This window comes from Schistocerca americana, chromosome 3 (genome assembly GCF_021461395.2).
Source record: "Schistocerca americana isolate TAMUIC-IGC-003095 chromosome 3, iqSchAmer2.1, whole genome shotgun sequence".
Lineage (NCBI taxonomy): Eukaryota > Metazoa > Arthropoda > Insecta > Orthoptera > Acrididae > Schistocerca > Schistocerca americana.
In genome coordinates this window covers 107,935,098-107,952,966 of record NC_060121.1, presented here as the reverse complement: position 1 = coordinate 107,952,966, position 17,869 = coordinate 107,935,098, and the positions used below count along the sequence as shown (strand labels likewise).

The following is a 17,869-nucleotide window of genomic DNA, read 5'->3' as shown; positions in this document are numbered from 1 at the left end:
GTTTCATAGCAGATGCGAACGGCTGTAAAGCCTTCTCTCTCATGAAATTAAATTTGAATTTCCACAAACAGTAGGTATTTGTTCACAAATTATGCAGACATCTCCTCAAGGATAATACTTGTACTTACCTTGTGGTCTGTATATGATTAGTGAATAAACAAAATAAAACAAAACGTAAGGGAGTCAGCGAAAAGTCATGATAATCATTAATCAGACAGTGATTTATTATTTATTTCGTAGATAGCTTGAGTGGATATTCCAAAGCATTAGAAAGTATCGTAATATTAGAAAGGTATTACAACTTTTACACGAATTTACGGAACCGATGGATAAGTACGAAAAATGACGGACAGCGCTACAACGCACACCGCAACGACGTTCTCCATGGTGGTACCCTAGGCTAAGTGACGACGTTGCAGGCGATGTAGGTGGGATCTGCGATGCAGTCGGTCCAGGGCACCCACGTGTTGTTCCAGCGGGACGGGCGCACCAGCTCCGGCTCCACAGGGTTCTCTTGGACAGGCAGCATGGGGTCCGAGAGCGCCTCCAGTCGCTCCAGCAGCGTGTCCAGCACGTCACTGGAGTTGTCCGAGGTAGCGCCCTCGCAAGGGTCCAGCACCACGTTGAAGACGCACGCGCCGTTCTCTGTCTGGGGGACGCACGCTGGCTCTTCCGGCCTGTTGAGACAGGACACAGTGGCCTCCGCTCGCAACCGCAGCATGTCTTCAGATGTGGAGGTCGCCTCCAGTACGGAGGCCACGGCTCGTCCTGCCAGACTGTTCACCACCTGTTGTGGGTCGTACTGCGGCGTGTAGCGCGGATCCTCTGCTCCACTCGCTCCGTAGTAGCCGTTGCTAGATGCTGGTCCTGCGGTATGGAAAACACCTGCACTGCCCACTTGTATATTACCTGACACGGTTTAGCCTTAAGTTCAACTACGCTATATTAACGTGAATCTAGGGACCAACAGCAAGCACAAACTGAAATGTTCCTACCATCTCAGAGGAAAAAAGAAAGAGCTGTCCAAAAAAAGTGGAACCATCCATCTAGAATGAAATGTCTTGGCTCGAAGATTCATTCCCAGCCTCGTGACCCGTTGGACTATCGTGGGGGAGCACGTTACCTATCTCCCCCATAGAAACGTGCTTGTATCAGTCGATGTGACTCGCAAGGGAGGCGCGTGAACTTGAGCGCTGATATCCGCACGAATATGTGCTGAGAGTGTAAATCACTCATTCCGAGAACAGCGGTATGAGCCATTCGCATGAAAAATTACGGGTCTTGCCGCTAGAGATATTTGACTATCTAACAAAGGAGTTTTGATAACGTCAAGAAACAAAAATCGATATAAATGGACCAAAAACACAGATTCCAGTACTGTAAATAACTGCCATATTTCCTTTTGCATTAAATAATTTTGCTCTCTGAACGGCAAACTACAAAACTACAGTGTGAAATACTACAAGTAAAGTTACATGATAGTCGTTTCAACAACGACCGGCCCTCGACTTTCTGAACCAACACGCAAGCCTATGTTACTGTATGCGTGGCAAAGGAAGGCAATAACAATGGCATTGCAATATAATGCTGCAAATTTCAACTACTGTGGGGTTTGGTACTGCACCATTGGAACGCAAAAGTGGTGGCCAATGTGGAAAAAATGGCTTTTATCGAATATGCATTACGTTGTGTCCCACTTTGCTTCGACCAGCTCATCGTAAGCGCACACCTGCAGTTTCAACTCTGAATAGCCATGCAACGCTATGAATTCGGTGTAAAAAGTCTCTCGTTCAGATTGAGTAATTATTTTAAGCAGAGGGAACTACGAGACTAAGTGACGACTTGAAATCTATATGTTTTTGGTCCTATTATATCGATATTATGTTCCTCCGCACTACCAAGATTCTTCTATTAGGCCTTGAATAGAAGATCTTCCAAATATTTCTCGTGGTAAGACACGTAGTTTTGCATGCGAATGCCTCATTCCACTGTTTTCGGGATAAAGCGATCTGTATTTAGAGAACATTTTCGTGCGGTTCTGAGCAATCGAGGTCACATATTTCCTTCCTCAGAGCGAAAATTCACACACGATAGAAGACGCGGCACAAAAGAACAGGAAATCGGTAGAGGCAAATGATTGTAACATCAGGAAAGTTGAACGATTTGTTGAATAGAAAGAGCTTCACAAATTCCAAGCCAGTAACGCGTTGGTCCACGTCTGTCCATTACGCAAGGGGTATTAGGATTGGCACTGACAGGCAGTTATTCGTCTCGCCATTGACTGACGGAGTTGTTGGATATTCCCCTGATATCATACCAAATCCTAATTGGCGCGTTAGATCGTCAAATTCCGGAGCTGTTTAAAGCGGTCCGGCTCATAACACTCCAAACGTTTTGAACTGGAGCGATTTGGCGATCTTGATGACCAAGGTCCACCAAGAGAAGCATTACAAACATTCGACGTGTGCACGCGGACATTATCTTGCTGAAATGCAAGCCCAGTATGACTTAACTTAAAGGGCAACGAAAGGGGGCAGAGAATATCGTCAATGTACCGATGTGCTGTAACAGTGCCGCAGGCGACAACCAAGTGGGTCCTAATATCAAATAAAGTACACCAGACAATCGCTCATGATTCTTGGGCCATATGGTGGACGAAAGTCAGGTTGGTGACCCACCGTTGTCCACGGCGTTTTCACACGTGTCTACGCTCTGGAATCTGATTGACTGAAGCAAAATTGCCTTCAGTGATGAGTCCCACATCGACCTGAGCCCTGATGACCGGCGAAGACGTGTCTGGGGAAGCGCTAGACAGCAGTGGAGTTCCAACCTGACTGTAGGCCCCGTACTGCTGGACAGCAAGGGGTGATGGTCAGGAGTGCCATTTAATTTGATACCAGGACACATTTGGTTGTCATCCACGTCACCCTTACAGCTGTACGTCGACAATATTCTGTGCACCGTTTTGTTACCCTTCACGGCAAGCCCATCCTGGGATTCTATTTCAGCAAGATAATTCCTGCCGGCACCCAGCCTATCCTCGTGTTGTCAAAATCTACCTTGTTCAGCAAGGTCCCCCGATCTCTCCCCAGTTGAGAACGATTATGGACAGACGCCTCAAGCAGCTCGGGATTTTGATGAAGTAACACGGCAATTGAACAGAATTTGGCACGAGATCCTCAGAAGGACATAAAACAACTCTATCAGTCATTGTCAAGCGGAGTAACTGCTTCCATAAGGGCCTGTGGTGGTGCAACTCGTTACTGACTTGCTCAGTTTGTGAATCCCTGTCCCACGAAGTAATCATCCAACTTTTCTCAACTGTAATCTTTTTATGCCTGTAGATGTAGATCACATCTACCGATTGCTGTCCCACTCGGATAATTTCTTTCGAAGCGGCATAAACACTAAACTAACACCAAGCTGCTTCTTGCTTCTGTCACTCAGAAATTTACGTGATCGCTGTTTGTGGAAGATCTGTCGTGAGGGGGAAACGCACCAGTTATGGGAGCAATCCACCACTACCAACAAATGAACAGGTGTCTGTTCACCATTGTCTCATCTCTCTCTGCCCTGTGACAGACCAGTCCCCTCACCTTTGACAAGCTTCCAGTCGCCAACCCTGATGGCAGCCGTCCCGTCGTCGTCATTGCGGTTGATAAGGACCTCAGTGCGTGGCCAGTCGCTGGCAGTGGCGAGCGCATCCCATGTGTTCATTCCGTCCAGATCCGAGGGGATGTCCGTCAAGTTTCCCCCTGAATATCAAGATACTTCATCAGGAGAGCACTCTGTACAAGACTGGCACAACAACTTGTCTAGAATATATTTCCTGTATCTTGCATCATCCACACCTAGGGCAGCTTATGTAAGTTGGTTTCTCTATCTTTAGGTGCATGAAATATTTTCCGGAACAGGTTTGTTTTGATCACCCTTATAGGTCTCGGAAATCTTACGTAATTTTGTCTCTGCACTGACGAACGAAAGTAAACAATCTTTTACTGTAGCACGTGTGAGCGGTGTGTTGCTGAACTACTTGCCGTGTGCCGCACTCACCAGCAGCAGTGTAGAGCGTGGGCAGCCAGTCGCTGATGTGCATCAGCTGGTTGGACACCCTGGGCGCGCTCTGCAGCAGTGGACTCCACACAAGGGCCGCCCCCCGGACGCCACCCTCCCACAGTGAACCCTTTAACTGAGGCAGAAGGATACAAAACACAGCATAACTGAGTCATAACTGAGTACTGAAGTACAAATGTAGATACATAGGTGAGCTAAAAAAAAATATGAGCACAAGCATGATAGCGCATTGTTTCACCACTGGGACGCAATAAAGTAACATTTCTGCGTTTCATTGAGTCCACAAGTCCTTGATAGGTTTCCGAACAGATTTTACAACAGGGCAATGCACAAATCGCGCCACTGCCGAAATTTTTGGACCGGATGTTGGTAGTCGCGGAAAGGGCAGAAGAGTCACTGTCGGTTCAGACCTAGAGAGTCTGGTGGCGAAGAAATAAACCTGAGTACACTATTATGCTCCTCAAAACACCGCAATACGATTCTAGCTTTCTCACACGTCTAAAATGCCATTGCCGCCGGAGAAACCACCGAGCATGAAGAAATGCAAGTGGTTCGCAACAGCAGTTACAACCGCAAGATCAATGGAGATCCAGGTGAAAGATGCCTCCCCAACCCCCCCCCCCCCCCCCCCCCGCTGAACCCCCCCCCCCTCAAACCCCCCGCCCACACCCGAGTCAGTGGTGCATCTTCCAAGCAGAGGTTCGCCTGGGTAACGGCATATCTGAGATCTGAGCACAACATTCGATCTGGAGTAAAAAGAAACGTGATTCATTGGGACAGACGACATCATTACGTATATACAAGATAGAATATCGTTGACCCAGTAGGAACTGCACTCGTAATTTTACGATGATGTTAGATCAGCATGGGAATACGCTGTCTCTGAACAGTTTGCTCAGAAATACTTCAACCTACAACAGTAATCCACGTCACTTCCGCCACAGGTCGCTGCTTTGCTTAAAACAGATGTATTTTGAGTTTATTTTTAATGGTTTTGTATGTTGCAATATTCTTTGTAGCTTGGGGGTCACTAATCGCTGTATAAGTCAGGACGCTCCTTATTTGGTCAGAATTATTTTCTGCTGACAGGTCAACTACGTTTTCGCGGCCATATATACTCCGATTGGGTTCCTGAACCAGGTGTTCAAAATAATTTTCTGAGTAGGCATTCAGTACGATCTTGGACACGTTTTTTGGCTAACACCAATTGTAAACAAGTATTTTCGTTAAATTATCGAGGGCAGTTGGAAGTCACCAGTAACTGAATTTGTATGGGTAGGATACCTATTCGGAATGACACTTATGTTTTCTTTGAACTGTTCAGCAACTGCATTATCTGAGTAGTGGGGTCGGTAGAACAAATCAGTTATTAGTTTATTTCGGTTTGCAAGTTCAACTTCTACTCATACTAATTCACGTGAGCTACCTACTTCAATTTTACTACAAGGTTAACTACTTCTGACCGCAATACACACTTCATCGCCAAAAGTGTTTAATCAATCGTTTCTAAATACGGCTAGGTCCTTTGTAAAAATTTCGGCTGAACCTATTTCCGCATTTAGCCAGCTTTCCGTATCAATTACAATTTGAGATTCATTGCTGTTAGGACTTGTAGCTCTGGTTGGTTTCAAACGCAGCTGTGACTGTTTGGAACTGCAATTTTGACTGTTCCTATGTTTACGCTTTTACTGTGTTCGTCCTGCACCCTTTGATACTGACTCCCTTGCTTCACGGGCTCGTGGTCCTCTAACCTAAAAAGCGGCCATTTCCCTCCACACAGCCCCTGTTACCCGTGTTTCAGCTTCCTGAGTGTATGTGCAAACTACATTGCTGAAGGACAGTCTGAGCCTCTGATTCAGACCCACAACTCAGCCCTGTACCAAAGGACCACAGTCGGTTCTGTTCTGTCGACGACACTACATATGGTGAGCTCTGCCTTCACCTCGCAAGCAACTTTACTACTTTAACTAGCCTCTCGAAACCAGAGAGAACCTCTTTTGATAGTTGGTACGAACATGAGCCACCACCCCGCGTTCTTCATGGCATACAAGAGCATCGGTTCCACATCTGAGATGACTCCTTCGGGCAAGTATGCAGAACGCACATTGGACTCCTTCATCCCCTTTGCACCCATATTCCTAAGGGGGCTCATTACGCTGGAGCTCCCAACCACCAGTAATCTCACCCTCTGTGAATGCCTAGACCTAGCAAACCAAGAGAATTCCTCTGGAACAGGGTGACCGACTTTATCTGACTCAGGGGCATCGTCAGGCACAGATAGCACCCGAAACCTGTTTGTCTTACCAACCGGAGATGCCCTCCCATCGTCCCCTCAGAAGTCTTTCACTGCCGGCCACACCTTGGAACGACTTCCCACTCGACCACAGGCGAGGGATCAGCTACTGTGAAAACAGGACCAGAAGCGGTAACAATAGTGGATCGGTCAGGGGCACATGGAACTTGCTGGGCATTCCTCAGATCCTCCTCTCCAGCCCACACAGTGATGCCCATTGGCAACAGTCTCAACCTGCATGACAGAAGCCAATGCCACCTGGAGCTGTGATCGAAGGACCACCAACTCGGCTCGCATCTGAACACAGCAGTCACAGTTCCTGCCCATACTAAGGACACACATGAAATATAGGAGCTGAAGCAAAAGAACACTATCGAAATCTAAAGTAAATCACTTTTCGTGAGAGTCTGTGTCAGCTCACGGTCCTCATAAATATAATTTGCAAACAAACGGTGTACTCGTCATTATCTGTAGGCAGGAGCGCAGGTCCTCTCTGAATGACGGTATACCCGACCTCAAGACAAAAATCTCTGCGTGGTTAAAGCTGAATCTGCCTGGATATTGAGAAAGGCCAAAGGAGCTCTAATAGTGACTGCACAAGATTCGTCTTAAAACGAGTTCCTACGAAACTATAATCGTGAAAAGCACTCAAGATAATCGATCTCGGGTTTGTGTAGTACAGTTTCATGCTAATGATCACATAATCTGACTGAAATCGCCATGAGGTACAATAAGGCATGCTCACCTTTGTAAAGGTGCATTTCGTCCTGCATTTATGTAAATCAGAGAGCTTCATCTAAATAGATCAGCAATCTTCGCATATCGTGTTAAGCAGTCTCGCCCCTAAATCCAACGAATATTCTCATACATTAAGCCGCAGGTTGTGGCAGTAACATGACGCAGTTTCACATACTGTTAGCACAAACATTAAACACTTTCATTGTTTCATAACGACGCATTGTTGTCCATGTTATGCAATTTTAGTAGCCATTTGGCTGTGGTCAGCGGTGTTAGCATCGTTTATTTGCCATTGATAATTTTGAAAAGTAGTGGCTCTTGGTCTGAAAACTTAGCCACAGTTCAGATAGCATTTCAACATGGACCGAAATAGATTACAAACAGATTCACCTCTAAAATGAAAGTCGTAAAGAGGTGAGTGATCCACGACGTTCAAACATCAGAAAATCCTGAACCCGTTGGACATGCTGTGGTGACATAGTACATATCACCCAACTACTGTGTGGGCTCCTGCTATGTATCGTTCTGGTCGAGGAACAAGGCGATGGTTCAGCCATTAATATCTTAATGGTTCGGAACAAATGACTGAAGTCATGATGTCGGTCAGATAAAAACCCTAACGGCATGCATTAGCCGGCCGATGTAGCCGAGCGGTTCTAGGCGCTTCAGCCTGGAACCGCGCGACCACTACGGTCGCGGGTTCGAATCCTGCCTCGGGCAGGGATGTGTGTGATGTCCTTAGGTTAGTTAGGTTTAAGTACTTCTAAGTTCTAGGGGACTGATGACCTCAGATGTTAAGTCCCATAGTGCTCAAAGCTATTTGGACCATTTGACATGAACCAACACCCACTTCGCAGTTACAAAGTAACAGTATGGTGCACCGCAGCTCTTTGAGGCGAATATAAGGTCAGAAAGTTCCGGTATCTATGGAGAGGCACTATACAGTGCCTACAAATCGCAACCGAATGTGGTTTCGCAAAGTGGGGCTACATTTCACTGGGCTAACGTTACGAGGAGTTCGTTAGGGGTAAAATTCGGTGGTCGTACAGAGTGGCAATAATAAACCTGGGCCAGGGAATAGTTCATACACCTTAAAACAGGCAACCAAACTTATTTACATATGATGGACGTTAGGTTCCCTGTCTTATGGTGCATGAAGTATTTTCCTGGACAAGTTAATTTTACACCTTTGGCTCACAAGTTTCTCAGACATAACTCGTTTTTGTAGGGTTGCCTCAAATCGTGGATATGCGTATGCAAACCACATACGCTGTACGAGCTTAAAGGAGCCATTTTTCAGGAAAACGGTGCTACATCAAATCAAGTGTTGGGGCATGACTGATTCAGCAGGAGACTTGAATAGTACGCAGCGAAAACTGGATACCACTTAGACTCTGATCGTTACTAACACTTTGATCCACACTCTTATTTCTCGTTTCTGTAAAATAACAAATCTACCCCAAAACGTTGACTGTTCTATAATAAGGGAGATAGTAATCGTTAAATACTTTTTAATAATTTCGCCATCCTGAGGTGTTAATGAAAAATTTCTTCTTGTCTACTGTAGCAACGGAGAAGCAAAATTAGGCAACCACACTGCCAGAAGTGTGGGAACTGGAATGGCCTCGTGTGTTGTTATTTATTTACTTTTTCCTTGCAAAAAACGCAATCATACCCACAGCACACGACTCATAAAAGGTCTGGAAAATAACAATTTGTGTTCATCATATAAATATGAAAACAGATGTAACTTATTTTAAGTTTTCATCCTTGAATTCTTAAATGTTCCACACTAAAGAGACACCACAATCAGTGGAAGGGGCTAGGATTTTTTCTGTGTTTTCTAGATTCGTTTCGACATTTCATTGAGAAACAAAGAAAACACTTGTTATTCAACCTATTTTCTTAACTTGTACATGTTAAATAAGTAAATAATTAGCAAGTTTCTTCATGCAACTTTCGTAATGCACGATTATCAAGTACGTAAAAGATACGCTTGATTTCTGGAGAGAAATACTGCAACCAGTCGGTTTTAAAGAATATTTGATTCATTGTCAGTACGCAGTCAAACGTTTGTCGTACTTCAAGTATGAAGTGGAAAAAAATTAAACTATTTATTAATTTTTAGAGAAGTTGCTTACATTTTATAAATACGTTTCTTGTCTAATATGCTGTAAAGAGAATGTTTCAGTTTCGAGAAAAGACATACTGGGAAAAATATACGAGTGTAATAGAACGTTACGTTAAACTCTTTTCATATTGTTTGCCATATATTACAGAAAAGTACAGTTTAGAAAATGAGAAACTGTGGTTATCGTTAGTGCTTTGACTCTTCGCTGCAAAAGAAGCTCGGTGTGCGTGTTTTGTTAGTGAAATGCCTTTCCTTCCATGTTATACATGTACTTAAGAATTTCTGTAACAACAAATGAGGATTATTTAGCTGTAAAACCGTTCTGGAAGTTCTAAGATGTCCATGGTCGTGTGGCAAAGGCAGAGTTGTTCATTGGAATAAAAATAAATCACTAAACAGAGTCACCAATTTATAAAGAAACTACAGTGTGAGTAAAAGCTATGACTTTCGCTGCTCCTCTTCAACTACTTTCGAGAGAAGTTCAAGGGAATATGTTACTCGGATTGGAGAGTCGGAAATAAGTCGATGTATCTAGGAAGAAAATGAAACAGAATTCAAATCAACTGGCTAGCGCTTGATGATGAATGCTATCAGAAAGTTCTAAATAAACAAACATACATTTCAACCAATGTCAGGCAAACATATCGCAGAACCTCAGACTAAATATATGGCAAAACCTATACTTGTAGTAAAATTCATTGACGTGAAGATGGGTCGAATTGGCAGAGTCAAGAAGTTCACTTACGTTGACGAGACATGGGAATGGATCAGAAAAAATCAGAAGTCAGAGACAGGGATAGAATCCTAAAGCTGGAAAGAGAATAGAGTTCACACAAACACAGAGACAAACACACACAAGTAAGGAATGTATCGACTGGAAATGCAGTATTAGGTCATCTGTGAAAAGAGACTATCTAAAGCCAGTGAATGCACTCTCTACGTACTATATCCTGAAGCAGTTTGAGAAATGAATAATTATGAGTAAAAACACTGGCACAGTGTGGATTTAAAACAGTTATAAACTATGAAGCAATTAACAGAACATGGTAAAATTTCAGAGATTATGTGGAGGAGATGGAGGGAGGATTGGTGTTCCTTAGAAGCCTGTATAGAGTTATTGAAAATAGATTAACCAAGCAGATATTCAACTAATACAGAAAGAAAAAAGAAGTTAGATAATATTTAGAGAAAACCGGTCACTACCGAGTCCCAGAGTGCGGAAAGAAGTAGATTTAGGAGCAAGCTGCAAAATTTCGAAGAGTGTCAAGCTGAAGGAAGACGTAGTAGAACTGGAGGAACTAGGACAGAAGAACAGTAGAAGCAGGCTAGCGGGCGCATGAAGGAGTGATGAAAACAGAGGAAACTGCAGATAAAGGAACAAAACAGAAATAAAGTTGCAGTATGATCCAGAGTGGTCAATTAGTTTCAATAATAATAACAATTATATTAGATTTCGAAATCACCTGTCGTGATTGCAGTTACATTAACTCACCCCTCTGTGTGGGTAGTTGGAGCTCCAGTTGGGCTGATCCATCCCATCAGACGGCGCTCCATTGTCTGACACAAACACGATGATGGAGTTCTCCAGCATCCCGCGTTTCTCCAGCGCCGCCACCACGCGTCCCACAGACTCATCCAGCTTCCAGAGCACACCTACGGGCATGTGAGCGAAAGGCATCAGTGTGAACCTGTGTGAGAACACTCTGTAATGAACAAACGTCTCCGCACGTCACAATGAGTGCTTCTGCCGACATCACTCTGCAAGGCTGGCCGATCAGTTTTATGGCACATTGCGTCAACAGAATTCGAATAGGTTATAATTGTAAACGCCCAAATATTTGTGGATTGCGGTATAATCCACAAGAGTTCCAAGTATCTAGATCCACTGGTAGCAACTTATCGTTTGCTTGAATCGCCAATGAAATTTTGAATTCATGATTGGTTCCATAAAGCCCGCTACTGAAAATCCCTTGTTTATTTTTGTACTAGCATAGACTTTAGGCCACAGGACATGTTTAAGTTACTATATGCAATTATTGGTTATTTAGAGCTGATTATTGTTTCGTAAATAAAATCTGCCACAATTTAATTTTTTTCGGAACATGAGATAAACGATCAGCAGGAAGGGAAACAACACTCATTCTCACAAATTAAGGATAATGCTGGTACGCGGTGAAACAACGTTCTGGTGGGCGATTTGCGGGTTTAAATCGCCTCGGGATACGACCATGCGGTGCATTTGACCTGTGGTCGTCGCACGGTGGCGCTGACAGCAGTGCACATACACAGAGCTGTGTTGGTGCATGTTAGAGTACGGTGCAGCGAGTAAGTGTGCAGACGTTTTTAGGCTTGCTAATGGTGACTGTGTGTTGGAAATGGCTCAAAGAACGCATATTGATGACATTATGAGGTTTCGAATACTAGGGAAATGGAGGCTGGTTAATCACAGCAGGTCGTAGTACGTGCCCTCCGTGTGCCACAAAGTGTGATCTTAAGATTATGGCAACGATTACAGCAGACAGTAAAAGTGTTTAAGCGCTACAGAACGGCACGTCCACAGAGTACAACATCACAGGAAGACAGATATCTCACCATCAGTGCCCGCAGACGGCCTCGGAGTACTGCAGGTAGCCTTTCTCGGGACCTTACCGCAACTACTGCAACAGTTGTCTCCAGACACACAGTCTACAGACGACTGAACAGACATGGTTTATTCACCCGGAGACCTTCAAGGTGCAGTCCACTGACCCCTGGTCACAGGAGAGATCGTGAAGCCTGGTGTCAAGAACACAGTACATAGTCATTGGAACAGTGGTCCCAGGTTATGTTCACCGGACGAGTCCAGGTATAGTCTGAACAGTGATTCTCGCCAGATTTTCATCTGGGGTGAACCAGGAACCAGATACCAACCCCTTAACGTCCTCGAGAGGGTCTTGCATGGAGTTCATGGTTTGATGGTGTGGGGTGGGATTATGATTGGTGCCCGTACGCTCCTGCATCTCTTTGGCCGAGGAACTTTAGTAGGTCAGGTGTACCGGGACGTCATTTTGCATCAGTATGTCCGTCTTTTCAGGGGTGTAGTGGGTCCCACCTAACTCCTCATGGATGATAACTCACTGCCCCACCGAGCTGATATTATGGAGGAGTACCTTGAAACAGAAGACATCAGACGAATGGAGTGGCCTACCTATTCTACAGACCTAAACCCCATAGAGCACGTCTGGGGTACTCTCGGTCGACGTATCGCTGCACGTCTTCACACCCCTACGACACTTCAGGAGCTCAGACAGACCCTGGTGCGAGAATGGGAGGCTATACCGCAGCATCTGCTCTACCACCTCATCCAGAGTATGCCAACTCATGGTGCGGTCTGTGTACGTGTGCAAGGTCATTATATCCCATATTGGTGTCGGGGTACATGCGCAGGAAACAGTGACGTTTTGTAGCACATGGTTCGGCCGGTGTGGCAGAGCGGTTCTAGGTGCTACAGTCTGGAACGGCGCGACTACCACGGTCGCAGGTTGGAATCCGGCCTCGGCCATGGATGTGTGTGATGTCCGTAGGTTAGTTAGGTTTAAGTAGTTCTAAGTTCTAGCGAACAGATGACCTCAAAAGTTACGTCCCATAGTGATCAGAGCCATTTGAACCATTTTGTAGCACATGTGTTTGGGGACGGTTTTCTCAACTTAGCACCAATAGAACCGTGTCGTGTGTGTTCCCTATGTGCCTATGCTATTAGCACCAGATTTGTGTAGTGCCACGTTGTGTGGCACCACATTCTGCAATAATACTTAATTTACGAGCATTGGTGTTACATTATCGTAAGAATGGTGTGTTTCTTTGCTAGTAGTATTTCTGAGACAACGTTAATAACATAGTGAAATTGTGTGGCCATAGTAAATTCATATTAACTGTTTTCGTGATCTTCGAATAGCACAACATAATGCAACATTTCAAGTTAATCAGCACTGGAGAGTATGTCGTGTTATGTAATTAGGTGCTAACCGATACTGAGGACATAGAAACTAAACACCTCTACTGGTACAGAGTCCAACAACGGATAATAAAAGGAAGTTAAGCACTTCTATACCGGATGATTATAAGTTATAACACGGAAATTAATTACCGTGCGAGTACCATATTTGGCAGCATTAATTGGGCGCTAATGACCATTGAAGTTTCCGCCCCAAAACCACAAAAAAAAAATTTGGCAGCATTAATGTCCATGCGTCACAGCGCCACCGTCCACCAGCTGCCGTGATCACTCATCCCACACACGTGACCCGTCGCAGTGCACTTGTTGACGTGTCAACATGAGCTTGGACAGAAGGAGTAATGCTACTTCAAGAATATCGTCTGCTGTGCGGAGCATGATGAAGAATTTCGAATCAACTGGAGAACTGGCCGTCGCTCCGGGAGGAGGCCGGCGATCGGTTGCACCACAGGTGGTTGATGTAACCGCTGTCGCTATGGCAAACAACGCTGCGCGGCCGGCCGTGGTGGTCGAGCGGTTCTAGGCGCTTCAGTCCGGAACCGCGCTGCTGCTACGGTAGCAGTTTCGAATCCTGCCTCAGGCATGGATGTGAGTGATGTCCTTAGGTTAGTTAGGTTTAAGTAGTTCTAAGTTCTAGGGGACTGATGACGTCTGATGTTAAGTCCCACAGTGCTCAGAGCCATTTGAACCATTTGAACGCTGCGCGCAATTCCCGATCGTCAGGCAGTGCACGTGCTGTGTCACGACAATTGAACATGTCGTGGTCATCTGTACGTTAGGCGCTCCGAACCATTCTCCAATGGTATTCGTACAAGATCCATATCGTACAGCAGCTTGCCCCACAGGACGCACAACGACGTGTTGACTTCGCTCTCCATTTTATCCCGAGGATTGAAGTTGACGAGGGGTGGCCCTGAACAGACGAAGCTAATTTTACTCTGAAGGGTGAGGTGAACACACAGAATTGGCGAGTGTGGTTATCTTCACCTCCAGTCACTGTGCATGAATGTGTCACCGTGGGGTGTGGCTTCACGGCTACCTTCAGCATTGGCCCATTCTTCTCTGAACAGGTTGTCGCTCAAGGACCAAAGATGTGCATTGTGACTGACCAGCATTACTGCGATATGCTTCGCCAGCATGTCCTACCCGCCCTACAGGAGAGAGTCGCATTGAACTCAACAGTTTTCACGCAAGATGGGGCTCCAGCGCACATCACTCGTGAAGTTCACCTGATCCTCCGAAATGCATTTGGAAACGATCGAATTATCAGCCGATCGTTTCGAGATACTTGGCCAGCACGATCACCTGCTCTCACTACCTGTAATTTCTGATTGTGGGGCTGCCTGAAGAACAGGGTTTACCAGGAGAACATCCGCACATGTGCTAATGTGAAGCGCAGCATATCAAGAGAGATAGCCACAGTGCCTAGGGACGTGCTTCGTTCTGCTGTGGAGAATGCAGTCCTGTAATTTCAGACTCTTCAGGACACTGATGAGCGCCATATTGAGCCCCTTTAATAGCAGTAATGGTACCGGTATGTAATGGGATGATGTACCCTAGCAGCAGATTAAAAGTTTTTCAGTTGATTCTTCATTTTCAGCCGGCAACTGTGGTCGAGCGGTTCTAGGTGCTTCAGTCCGGAACCGCGCTGCTGCTACGGTAGCAGTTTCGAATCCTGCCTCTGCCGTGGATATGTGTGATGTCCTTAGATTAGTTAGGTTTAAGTAGTTCTAGGTCTAGGGGAATGATGACCTTAGATGTTAAGTACCATAGTGCTTAGAACCTTTTGAACCATTCCACATTACTTCTCTTCCCCAGTTCCTTGACATTAATGCTAACAAGTTTGATCCTCATAGGGTACATGTTTTCCGTGTTATATTGCGTTAAACAGGGAAAGTTTAGTTATAACCACCTGGTAGATGAAGGTGTGTGGCACTCAGACTTGGAACTTTGATAGTAATTGTGGCAGAATGTATCCCACTTTCGGTTTGAACAAGTACTTTTCGTGTGTGTACATCAGCGCCTATACAAAAATTTTGTGTATTCTCTCCTAGCACGGCCTCGAAATTCATTCCTTGGTTTCTTGAAATTTTTCCGACCATTTTTGGGCTGTTCTTAGAACTTGTTTCAGCAGTGTGGAGTCATCGGGAGTTTTTCGTGTTTTAATCACAGTCTAGATTTGTATTCAATTACGTTTGTTAGATGAGTCGGGACATTCAATTGCGTTCGACACAGTTGGGAATCACATTTTTTTGCTTTGTAACGAACAGCAGGGACTTGTCTTAATTCTTTAAAGATCAAGATTTGAGTGTCAGCGCTCACGGTATGCGCCAGTGAATAGTGGCTGTGATATTTATTTAAATACACAACTGCTTTATCACACTGTGTCCCACCAACATTAATTTGTTGTAGCTTTCACCATCACCTTGACTCCATTGTGAAGTTCCAGAAAACTGTGTTCTACAACTGTACCTTCTGAATTGTCATTGACGAATGTGACAACAAAAGGCCGAAAACAGTAATTGTGCTCGCACTTTAGATCAGTCCGTGATACCAGAGACGTACTTTCGATACATTACACGCGTTTTTATTTCATATAATCCTGGTCAGGGAATAAATCATACAACCAATTACAGGAGGCTTCATGTAGCAAACGAAATGTGTTGTGAGGGAACACTTTTCACATGCGCTGAACGTAACGCAAAGTGGGAGGAGAAAAAACTGTCTAGTCGAGGAAAGCAGCTTTTGCTATTAATACGGAATGCTTTTAACAGTATCACTTTGTCAGAGTTTTTAGATCTCTGTACATTAACAATTCCATCTAGTCCTTTCTACTCACGAATTTTTGTACTAGTCAAACAATTAGGTGAGCTAGAAAAAAACATCTTCCGAATGATGTACATGTGCAGAGAAACAAATCATTACAATTTGAGGAAAAAGATTGACGATTTGTTCGAGAGAAAGAGCTTCGCAAAGTGAGCAAGTCCGTAATGCGTTGGTCCACATCTGACCTCATGTAAAGCAGTTACTCGCTTTGGCACTGTTTGACAGAGTTGTTAAATGTCCTCCTTTGGGATACAGTGCCAAAAGCTGTTCATGAGGCGCCTTACATTGTCATAGTCGTTTGGAAACCTTCTACATTCGTTCTCAACTGGGGAGAGATCCAGTGACCTTGCTGGCTAAGGTAAGGTTTGACAAGGCTGAACACAAACAGCAGGAATTCTCGCCGTGTGCGAGCTGGCATTATCTTTCTGGACTGTAAGCTCAGGATGGCTTTCAAGGAACAGCAATCAAAGGGAATGTAGAATATCGTCGACGTACCGCTGTGTTGTTGAGAATGGCAGCCGAAGGGCTGCTGCTATGTTGTGACCGGGCTGTATGGCGGCCGACAGTCAGCTTGGTTTCCCACCACTGTTCGGGGCGTATCCAGGCACGCCTTCGACTTGTAATCTCGTTGACTTAGTAGAATTGTCTTCAGTGACGTGTCCCGCTTCGAACTGAATCACGATGACCAGCGAAAATGTGTCATGAAACGCCCCAGATAGCGGCGGAATTCGAAGTTGACCGTCGTCCACCGTACGGCCCAACAAACAGAAATGATGGTTTGGGGTGCCATCTCATTTCATAGCAGGGCCCCGTTGGTTGTCATCCTAGGCACCCTTCGAGAACAGCCTACTCAGCTCGTGGTCTCGGGGTAGCGTTCTCGCTTCCCGAACACGGGGTCCTGCGTTAGATTCCCAGCGGGGTCAGGGATTTTCACCTGCCTCGAGATGACTGGTTGTTTGTGTTGTCCTCATCATTTCATCATCATTCATGAAAGTGGCGAGATTGGGCTGAGGAAAGGATAGGAATTTGTACGGACGCTGATAACCGCGCAGTTGAACGCCCCACAAACCAAACATCACCATCAACATCATCCTTCCAGCACAGCGGTACGTCGACGATATTCTACGTTCTGTTTTGTTGCCCTCCGTGTCCTTCTGTTCAGTAGCTCCTCATTAGTCACGCGATCTACCCACTGCATCACATTTAAAAAGGTTTTATTCTGTTCTTGTCTAAAGTATGTATGATCCACGTTTCACTTCCGTACAAGTGTACACCCCAGACAAACACACTCCGAAAAGATTCACTAACATTTAGAGCAATATTCGATGTCAACAGTCTTTCCTTCTTCTGAACCGCTTTTCTTGCCATTGTCAGTCTACGTTTTAAACCCTCTCTACTTCGGCCATCGTAATTTACTTTTCTGCCCAAACAGCAAACCTCAGCCACTTCTTTAAGTGCCTCTTTTCCTCATCTAGTTCTCTCAGCACCGTTAGATTCCATTCGATTACATTCCTTACCTTTGCATTGCTTTTGTTGATGTTCATCTCATATCCTTCTTTCAGAACACTGTCCATTCCATTCAGCTGCTCTTCCAAAACCTCTGATGGAATTGCAATATCATTGTCAAATCTCATTCCTTTTACTTCTTCTCCATGAACTTTATTTCCTTCTCAGAATTTAATATAATTCAGTAAAAAGGATTAAATAAACTTCAGTGATCGTTTGATTACAGCAAATACGTACACGAAATGTTCACAACGTCGAAGGTAAGATAGGTACAATCAGATGCTTAAACGCTTAACAGACATATTGC

At 44.9% G+C, this 17,869-nt stretch overlaps 1 protein-coding gene across 1 annotated transcript in view; it reads right to left on the bottom strand.

Moving 5' to 3' along the window:
• Positions 1-400: 400 nt before the first annotated feature.
• LOC124605899 (arylsulfatase B-like) overlaps positions 401-17,869 on the bottom strand; it is a 91,533-nt gene continuing 74,064 nt past the window's right edge. The window contains exons 5-8 of the mRNA XM_047137845.1: positions 10,729-10,889; positions 4,054-4,189; positions 3,597-3,755; positions 401-867 (exon numbers count right to left, since the gene is read on the bottom strand). Of these exons, the coding sequence (XP_046993801.1) occupies positions 401-867; positions 3,597-3,755; positions 4,054-4,189; positions 10,729-10,889 (923 nt within the window). The remainder of the gene's footprint in view (positions 868-3,596; positions 3,756-4,053; positions 4,190-10,728; positions 10,890-17,869) is intronic.